General features: G+C 44.8%; 1 protein-coding gene across 1 annotated transcript in view; it reads left to right on the top strand.

Moving 5' to 3' along the window:
- The first annotated feature begins 1,508 nt into the window (after window positions 1-1,508).
- Window positions 1,509-10,616, top strand: part of ddx27 (DEAD (Asp-Glu-Ala-Asp) box polypeptide 27) — a 30,179-nt gene continuing 21,071 nt past the window's right edge. Inside the window, exons 1-7 of the mRNA XM_088005896.1 lie at window positions 1,509-1,685; window positions 6,072-6,221; window positions 6,289-6,348; window positions 6,435-6,582; window positions 6,692-6,747; window positions 6,817-6,903; window positions 6,985-7,090. Of these exons, the coding sequence (XP_087862022.1) occupies window positions 1,602-1,685; window positions 6,072-6,221; window positions 6,289-6,348; window positions 6,435-6,582; window positions 6,692-6,747; window positions 6,817-6,903; window positions 6,985-7,090 (691 nt within the window). The 5' untranslated portion in view covers window positions 1,509-1,601. The remainder of the gene's footprint in view (window positions 1,686-6,071; window positions 6,222-6,288; window positions 6,349-6,434; window positions 6,583-6,691; window positions 6,748-6,816; window positions 6,904-6,984; window positions 7,091-10,616) is intronic.

Genomic DNA, 10,616 nt, shown 5'->3' with positions numbered 1-10,616 from the left:
TGAGCACCTGCCCCTTTAGTGGTCTCTGCACGGCCCTGATATTATGAACTGTATTGTCATATCTTCAGTTAAATTTAAAATATATTTGATATACAGCCAATAAAAAATGTGAACATGAACCATAAAGTGAAAATTTAAGTGAATGTGTTTGAATGAGGATGCTTGTGGAATGTTTCCCCCCCCACAGATTTTTATTTAAAAAAAAAGTTTTTACAACAGTTTGAAATTTAACCTTTTACGCTTTTTTAACAAAACTTTTGCTGTAGAAAAAAAATGAAGTAAACATTACATTTACAGCGAACCTTTGTTTTTCTTAGGGGATGCGTTCTGAAAATAGGCGAAATCCGTGAAGTAATTGCCTTTATTTTTTTACAGTTATTACACAGCATAAATAAATACTCTACATTGAAACCAAAGAACAAAACCTGTTTTCAGATCAGCGGATGTTCATCCATCGGGCCTTAATGTGATCTGGAGTGTCAGTAAAGCGTCTCCTCCAAGCTGCCCAGAGATTCACAGCTGGATCTACGGCAGAGCGACGGATCTGAGCCTCCGGTCCGGTTCTGCTGCCTCTGGCCAGTTTTTTTCCAGCTGGCATTCAAAGTTTCAGTTTCCAATCAGTATTAAATTCTGTAACTTTATTGGCACTCAGTTAGAGAAGAAGCGCGGAGACTGTTTTTACCAATCATACGGTCAATCAGGACGCAGAACACTGTGGAAAAAAACTGCACAAAAAAATCTGCGAAACCGTGAAAGGTGAACCGCGTTACAGTGAGGGATCACTGTATATGAAATAATTTATAAAAAGCACCTGAGTAATTTGTAGAATGGCTGCATATCTGAGTTTATCTGGGACTTCATTCTCATGTCTCATGATGCCTCAGCATTGAGGAGGTGGATTTATTTAAATAAGACAGTTTAGTCAAACATATGCGACATTTAACCTGCAGAACATGATATGAAAGTAAACTAAGAGTCTATTTCAGCTGAATTTGGATTCAGATAGATCAAGTAGAAACTGACCGGATGAAACAACAAAATGAAAACAAATTTATTTTCCAATATAAGATCAAAATGGTCCCACAGTGAGCAAACCTTTTATTTGAGGCTGCTCCATAGGTGACGCTGTAAAAGGTTAAGAATTCGCTTGGCAAATGCTTTTGACAGATTCGCTTCCTTATAAACACAGTTTGGCACATTAATGTCATTTCAAAACAGTTCCTGTATCGGTCACGTGACTTGCTGAAACCAATACGCGCACCGACACGTTTTGGTCTGTGGGCTGGACGCATCGGTGTTGCCGGACCCATCACTAGGAGTTTGACATCCCTGGTCTAAGGGGTTGGGAATCTCTTCACTGGGCCCCAAACAGCGTCTCTCTCGGGGCCCCACGCAGCTCGAACCGGCCCTGGTTCTACCATCTCCGCTCCGCAGCAGCAGGGGGCGCGAAAGCAACGACATCGAGACACCAACCGGAAATACGCGCTTCAGCTTCCGGCTTTCGTAAACACGTGTAAGTGTGTTGAAAGGAGCAAGAGCAGCAGAACCTTTCGGAACCATTTAGAACCGCTCACGTTGGGGCGTACCGGAACTGCTAGACCATGTTGGAGCAGCTGGGTCTGATCGGAACCATCCGGGACGAGGATCTGAGTCCAGAGGAACCAGCAACTGAATCCGAGCCGGAGGTAAGTCAGTCCAGAACCGGGACCAAAACCAAACATGAAACTGATTGTTGCACCGAAGCTGCTGCTGGGTCAACTGGACTCTCTGAGGTTCGGATCTGTCTGGTTCTGATGAAATGGATCCGACCATCAGATCTGAGACCAGCTGAATGGTCTGGAACAAAGTCCAACAGAACCGCGATCCTGATCCAATCATGTGAAGGGTTAGGTTCTGGTGCAGTTAAAACCAAAAACTGGACCTCGAGGTTCCGATGTGTTCAGGAGGAACAGCAGACAGACAGCAGTTGCTATGGAAACCCTCCGTAATAAACCATATTCCGGGTTCTATGAGGCCTGTTGGATTAAAAACATATTTAATCCCAGAGTCTGGATTAAAAGGTTCTGATTGGGCTGGTGAAAAATTCTGATGCGTTTACAATTATGATGTACAGAAATCGCCACACTGGATCAGAACCGACCGGTCCAGATCTGTTTCAGGAGCTGCTGCTGATGATGATGATGATCAGGGCCGGCCCAAGGCATAAGCAAACTAAGCAGCCACTTAGGGCCCCAGGGTCACTAACAGGCTGCTTAGTGGAGTTTATTTATTTATTTATTTATTTTTTAGTAATAATTTCTGTCATTATAATATCAAAAACACACAATTTCACCATGAAGTGATTTGTTTTTACAATAATATATATTTGATCATGTTTGTAGAAATTATTTTATGAATAAAAAGAAAAACTAAATTGCTCTTGGTCCCCCCTGGTGGCCGCGGTAGGTACCGCAGCCTCGCCGGTACCATGAGCTGCAACGAGGATCCAAACGTCCAAAGCTCTGGTCAGAAGCTAAGTTAGCAAAACAATGTCTCAGAAAAGGACTTAACCTTCAGGGAGGGAGAGAAGAAGGAGGAAGAACAGAAAAAAGCCCAGATAAAGGTTTGTTTTAATGAGCCTTGGTGATGTAAAGATTAGTAAAGCTGCTAACAGAAATTAGCCTGATAGCGACCTGGACCGGTCCAGTTCAACAGCCAAACATTTGGGTTCAAAACGCCGAGTTTGATAACAACAATTAAAACTTCTCAGTGTCTGACATTGTCTAGCTCAGTGTTTTTCAACCCATTTTGAGCCAAGGCACACTTTTTTCATTGGAAAAATCTCGCGGCACACCACCAACCAAAATTGTAAACAAAGATACTCTGTAGCCACCTGTACTACATATATAGTCATTCTTATCAAAGTGTCTTGAATATGAATCAAATAAACAAAAAAATATATTTTTATCATAATTTATATTTATTTCAAATTGCACTTAACATGCCCACTTCAAAAATACAACTTAACAGTGCCACAACAATGTGGTCTTAAATTTAAAGAGGTAGAAAACTTCAAAGTATTTTACAAACTAATTCTGTCCATAAGCATTCTGTTAGCCATTCTCTACATTTTACTCAGTGTGAAACCTGTGCATGTTTGGATGAACACAGAGCTGATATTCTGGCAGGAATTGAAGAAAGACACACACGAAGCTCTTCCTCAACAGCTCTCAGTCTCTCTCTGGTTTTAGTTTTTATGGTAGTTAGGCTTGAGAAGCTCACTTCGCACAGATATGTTGTGGAAAATGGGAGCAATGTCAAAATCGCTTTGTTTGCCAGAATAGGGAAGTCCTTGGCAGCAGTCAACCAAAAACTGTCCAAAGGTAGATCAGCAAAGCTCAGCTTTAAACCACGATTTTGTCTCAGTTCAGTTAGTTCTTCCTGCTCCTGTAAAGTCATGTTCTTGCCAACAACTGCTGAGCTGTATGGATCCCTAACAAAGTCAAGGCATTCAGTGAAGGCTGAAGAGAAATAAAATGACATCTTCTCCTCCAGAGTTTTTAAATGTGTACCTATTATTTCGCACAGTGCAGCAGTGTGAACATTTTGCCATTCCTTGGTTAGTGGGAACATTTCAAGGTTCCCACTTTCCACATGTTGTTGCCAGAGATGCACCTTTGAGCGGAATCCGTTAATTTTATCTGTACTTGTGAGCAGGTTTTCATTTCGGCCCTGCATCCGTGCATTCAGTTCATTCAGATGATGAAAAATATCCGCCAGATATGCTAGCCTTGAACACCACTCATCACTTGCAAGCCGCTTTGCGTAATCCGACCCCTCATTTGTCAGATTCACTCTGAGTTCCTCCCACAGCTCATACACACGGGCCAGTACCTTGCCGCGTGACAACCATCGGACCTCCGTATGAAACAACAAGGTCTTATGCTCTGCTCCCATTTCCTCACACAAAGATGCAAATATGCGGCTTTTCACAGGTCTTGCCTTCACAAAGTTTACCATTTGCACAACATCATTCAACACAGGAGCAAGGTCTGCTGGTAAAGTCTTGGCCATGAGGGCCTCACGGTGTAAGAAACAATGCGTAATAATTACATCTGGGTTTCTTTCCTTCACTCTGCTTACAAAGCCTTTGGTGCGCCCGACCATGGCTGCAGCTCCATCAGTGCAGACACTCGTGCAATTTTCCCACTTAAGTCCTCCTTGTTCTAAATATTCTGATGTGACCCGAAAAATTTCCTCTCCTGTTGTCCTTTCTGGTAAAGTCTTGCAAAATAGGAAGTTTTCTCTGATTGCGTCTCCATCCACAAAACGCACATTGGCCAAGAGTTGAGCATGTCCACTAATATCAGTACACTCGTCAAGTTGCAATGCAAATTTCTCACTGATACGGATCTTTTCCAAAACCACACTTTCGATGTCTGCAGACATGTCATCAATACGTCTCGAAATTGTGTTATCTGAAAGAGGGACTTTTGCTATTTCTTTAACCGCTTCAGGTCCGAGCATCTCCTTTACAATGGCTTTACAGGCGGGTAATATTAATGTCTCTGCCACAGTGTGGGACCTTTTTGATTTAGCTACAAGTTCAGCTACGTGGTAACTAGCTTTAAGGGCTCTCTCATTTACCTTCGTGGTTTTTCTCATAAAAGTTGCCTGTTTCTCCGTGTGTTTCCACAGGAGAACAAAATAGTCAGCATTCTTGTTTTGAAGTGAAGGGTGTTTCGTTTGGAGATGGCGTTTAAGCTTGCTTGGTACCATAGAACTGTTGGATAGCTTTTCACCGCATATCAAGCACAACGGAGTCGGTGTCGCTGCGTCCCCGGTAAAAGTAAATCCAAACGAAATGTAACTCACTGTACTGTCTCGAGCTCACGGTATCTGCCTTCTTTTGATATCCACTTATACTAGGACCTTCATCCGGGTCTGAATTTTGTCCAGGGACCAGATCGGAGTTAGTATTTTTTCTTTTCAAAAACTTTTCCATCACTGTCACAGTCTGCTAGCTAGATGCAATGCTCTCACCGCTACATGTCACGTTCAATCATCACTTATTCTCTCGTTTTAATGTACAATGCTGTGTTCCATACTGCCATCTAGTGATAAGAAAATTACATGATTATGCCGCTAGACACTACTACAGCACAGACACTCGAAAATGGCATATGATATGCAGTTAATTAGTTCGTTTTCAAAAAATCTTTATAGACCAATTAAGTGAAATTGGATAATTTCCACGGCACACCTGACGATCACTCGCGGCACACTAGTGTGCCGCGGAACAGTGGTTGAAAAACACTGGTCTAGCTAAATGTTGCTACGTCAGGCTACATGGATGAGCTGCTCTGTGCTGTAGCTGGGATTTGCTGTTTGCTGCTGAGCAGAAGCTTTTTGTGGCTAAAACAAACATTATTTTTACATAAACTTCTAAGTTAAGTGAAACTTCTGTTAAAATCATCTGAAGGCTCAGAATCAGTCCAGTACCGGTACCGGTCCAGATACTCAGGGGAGAAAGACTCACCTGGTATAAATGACATTTTTAGCTGTTGGAGTTACGCTTTAGATAAATGAGTTTAATCAGAGAAGGTCATGAATGTGTGTAGAGCTGCACCGACTGCAGTTTTCTGGCCGATCCCTGGTTACCCATCTTTAAAAAGCCTGAGCTGCTGATTTTGGTTTTGGCTGATATGAATTTTTTTGTCTGAAATGTTGCTAAATATAGCAAGAAAGTCACTGAGTTTCCACAGTGGGTGAATATTGTTAACTGTAAATGTTCCCCATAGAGGCTTAGGGCCCCATGGAGGCTTAGGGCCCCATGGAGGCTTAGGGCCCCATGGAGGCTTAGGGCCCCATGGAGGCTTAGGGTCCCATGGAGGCTGGGGTCCCATGGAGGCTGGGGTCCCATGGAGGCTGGGGTCCCATGGAGGCTTGGGCCCCATGGAGGCTGGGGTCCCATGGAGGCTGGGGTCCCATGGAGGCTTGGGCCCCATGGAGGCTGGGGTCCCATGGAGGCTGGGGCCGGCCCTGATGATGATGATGATGATGATGATGATGATGATGATGATGTTCTGCAGGAGGAGCCTATCATCCTGAACCGTAAGAAGAAGTTTGGAGGTCAAAGGTCGACAGACTTCAACTGTGACTTTGAGTTTGGAGAGAGAGACGGTCTGAGCCTGGATGACGACTGGGCCATGAGTGACGTCCTGAAGCAGCTCAAGAAGAAGGTAGAACCCAGCAGAACCTGCAGCCTGCTTCTTTACAAAATGTTCTGACCGGGTTCTGTGTTCACAGAGAACCCTGACGACTTTGGACCAGAAAATAGAGAAGGTCAGGAAGAAGAGGAAAGCTGAGGTGAGTCTGTCCTGAATCCACTTCCTGTTTTTATTTACTTCCTGTTTGATCTACTCCCTGTATGAGTTCTAGTCTTTTGTCTTTAGGAGAAATCGTCTCAGAGTTCTGAAGCTGAAGGCTCAGAGATGAAGGAGGAGGAAGAGGAGGAGCCAGCTGACAGAAATGAAGAGGACGAGGATGGTGATGAAGAGGAGGAGTTTGGCTCAAGTGATGAAGAGGTTCTGACCAAATCAGGTATGACTGCTGTCCTCCTGAAGGTTCTGGTTCTGACTGGGTCTGAACTCATCATATTTTCTTCTGGTTGGTCTTTTATTTTTCTAATCTGCTTCCTGTTTCCTGTCAGACACTCTGAGGGAGAAAGAGCGGCGAGGGAGGAAGAAGAAGAATGTGGAAGAGGAGGTGAGGAAGAGGAGCACAGGCCGGTCCTGATGAAGGTGTTACCATGGTAACGTCTGTCTCTGTGCTCAGGCTCCAGAGACGTTTTCTGAGGACGCGTCTCAGTACAACGAGCAGCTGACGTTCGAAGAGATGAACCTGTCCCGACCCATTCTCAAGGTGAGACCCAGCGAACCCGGTTCTGGTTCTGGTTCTGGATCCGGTTCTGGTCTCACCTGCTCTGCGGTTCTGTTCCTGCAGGCCATCACGGCTCTGGGCTTCAAAGAGCCAACACCGATCCAGAAGGCCTGCATTCCCGTGGGGCTGCTGGGCAGAGACCTGTGTGCCTGTGCTGCCACTGGAACCGGTACTGGGACCGGTTCTGTTCTCTGGTTCTGTTCACCCCGGCAGGACACATTAAACACTGTTGGGTGGATGATGGATGGATGAGTGGATGTTGGATGATGGATGGATGTTGGATGATGGATGGATGGATGATGGATGGATGATGGATGATGGATGGATGTTGGATGGATGTTGGATGATGGATGGATGTATGGATGATGGATGGATGGATGATGGATGGATGGATGGATGTTGGATGATGGATGATGGATGTTGGATGGATGGATGATGGATGGATGGATGGATGGATGTTGGATGATGGATGGATGGATGGATGATGGATAGATGTATGGATGATGGATGGATGGATGGATGATGGATAGATGTATGGATGATGGATGGATGGATGATGGATGGATGTTGGATGATGGATGGATGTATGGATGATGGATGGATGGATGATGGATGGATGGATGGATGTTGGATGATGGATGATGGATGTTGGATGGATGGATGATGGATGGATGGATGGATGGATGTTGGATGATGGATGGATGGATGGATGGATGGATGGATGATGGATAGATGTATGGATGATGGATGGATGGATGTTGGATGATGGATGGATGTTGGATTGATGGATGATGGATGGAGGATGGATGGATGATGGATGGATGGATGATGGATGGATGGATGGATGGATGGATGGATGGATGGATGGATGATGGATGTTGGATGGATGTTGGATGGATGGGTGGATGTTGGATGGATGGATGATGGATGGATGGATGGATGGATGGATGGATGGATGGATGGATGATGGATGGATGGATGATGGATGGATGGATGGATGGATGGATGGATGGATGGATGGATGATGGATGGATGGATGGATGTTGGATGGATGGGTGGATGTTGGATGGATGGATGATGGATGGATGGATGTTGGATGGATGGATGGATGGATGGATGTTGGATGGATGGATGGATGTTGGATGATGGTTGGGTGAAGGATGGATGGATGGATGGATGTTGGATGGATGGATGATGGATGGATGTTGGATGGATGTTGGATGGATGGGTGGATGATGGATGGATGGATGATGGATGGATGTGTACATCATCATCATTCATCCATTCATCATTTAATTTATTCTTCATTCATTCTTCATCATTCTCATTCATAATTCATCATTCATCATTCATAATTCATTCATTCATCATTCATTCATTCATTCATTCATAATTCATCATTCATTGTTGGATGATGGTTGGGTGAAGGATGGATGGATGGATGGATGTTGGATGGATGGATGTTGGATGGATGGATGGATGTTGGATGGATGGATAATGGATGGATGGATGGATGTTGGATGGTGGATGGGTGATGGATGGATGTTGGATGGATGGATGGATGATGGATAGATGTATGGATGATGGATGGATGGATGTTGGATGGATGGATGATGAATGGATGGATGGATGGATGTTGGATGATGGATGGATGGATGGATGGATGGATGATGGATAGATGTATGGATGATGGATGAATGGATGTTGGATGATGGATGCATGTTGGATGGATGTTGGATTGATGGAGGATGGATGGAGGATGGATGTATGGATGATGGATGGATGTTGGATGGATGGATGGATGGATGGATGGATGGATGTTGGATGGATGGATGATGGATGGAGGATGAATGTATGGATGATGGATGGATGATGGATGTTGGATGGATGGATGATGGATGGATGATGGTTGGGTGGAGGATGGATGGATGGATGGATGGATGATGGATAGATGTATGGATGGATGGATGGATGGATGGATGATGGATAGATGGATGGATGATGGATGGATGTTGGATGATGGATGGATGTATGGATGATGGATGGATGGATGGATGTTGGATGATGGATGATGGATGTTGGATGGATGGATGATGGATGGATGGATGGATGGATGTTGGATGATGGATGGATGGATGGATGGATGGATGATGGATAGATGTATGGATGATGGATGGATGGATGTTGGATGATGGATGGATGTTGGATTGATGGATGATGGATGGAGGATGGATGGATGATGGATGGATGGATGATGGATGGATGGATGGATGGATGGATGGATGGATGGATGGATGATGGATGTTGGATGGATGGATGGATGATGGATGGATGGATGGATGGATGTTGGATGGATGGATGGATGGATGGGTGGATGTTGGATGGATGGATGATGGATGGATGGATGTTGGATGGATGGATGGATGGATGTTGGATGGATGGATGGATGTTGGATGATGGTTGGGTGAAGGATGGATGGATGGATGGATGTTGGATGGATGGATGTTGGATGGATGGATGGATGATGGATAGATGTATGGATGATGGATGGATGGATGTTGGATGGATGGATGATGAATGGATGGATGGATGGATGTTGGATGATGGATGGATGGATGGATGGATGGATGATGGATAGATGTATGGATGATGGATGAATGGATGTTGGATGATGGATGCATGTTGGATGGATGTTGGATTGATGGAGGATGGATGGAGGATGGATGTATGGATGATGGATGGATGTTGGATGGATGGATGGATGATGGATGGATGGATGATGGATGGAGGATGAATGTATGGATGATGGATGGATGATGGATGTTGGATGGATGGATGATGGATGGATGATGGTTGGGTGGAGGATGGATGGATGGATGGATGGATGGATGGATGATGGATGTTGGATGGATGGATGATGGATGTTGGATGGATGGATGGATGGATGGATGTTGGATGATGGATGGATGATGGTTGGGTGGAGGATGGATGGATGGATGGATGGATGGATGGATGATGGATGTTGGATGGATGAATGATGGATGTTGGATGGATGATGGATGGATGGATGGATGTTGGATGGATGGATGGATGGATGGATGGATGGATGTTGGATGGATGTTGGATGATGGATGGATGATGGTTGGGTGGAGGATGGATGGATGGATGGATGGATGGGTGGATGTTGGATGGATGGATGATGGATGGATGGATGATGGATGGATGGATGGATGGATGGATGGATGATGGATGGATTGATGTTGGATGGATGGATGGTGGATGGATGGATGGATGGATGTTGGATGGATAAATGTTGGATGGATGGATGATGGATGGATGGATGGATGATGGATGGATGGATGATGGATGGATGTTGGATGGATGGATGATGGATGGATGGATGTTGGATGGATGGTGGATGGATGATGGATGGATGGATGATGGATGGATGTTGGATGGATGGATGGATGTTGGATGGATGGTGGATGGATGATGGATGGATGGATGATGGATGGATGTTGGATGGATGGTGGATGGATGGTGGATGGATGATGGATGGATGGATGGTGGATGGATGATGGATGGATGGTGGATGGATGTATGATGGATGGATGTTGGATGGATGGTGGATGGATGATGGATGGATGGATGATGGATGGATGTTGGATGATGATGGATGGATGGTGGATGGATGG

Source organism: Poecilia mexicana, unplaced genomic scaffold (genome assembly GCF_051168715.1).
Source record: "Poecilia mexicana isolate PSO_F unplaced genomic scaffold, ASM5116871v1 scaffold_5, whole genome shotgun sequence".
Taxonomy (NCBI): Eukaryota; Metazoa; Chordata; class Actinopteri; order Cyprinodontiformes; family Poeciliidae; genus Poecilia; species Poecilia mexicana.
This window is presented reverse-complemented; position numbering and strand designations above follow the sequence as displayed.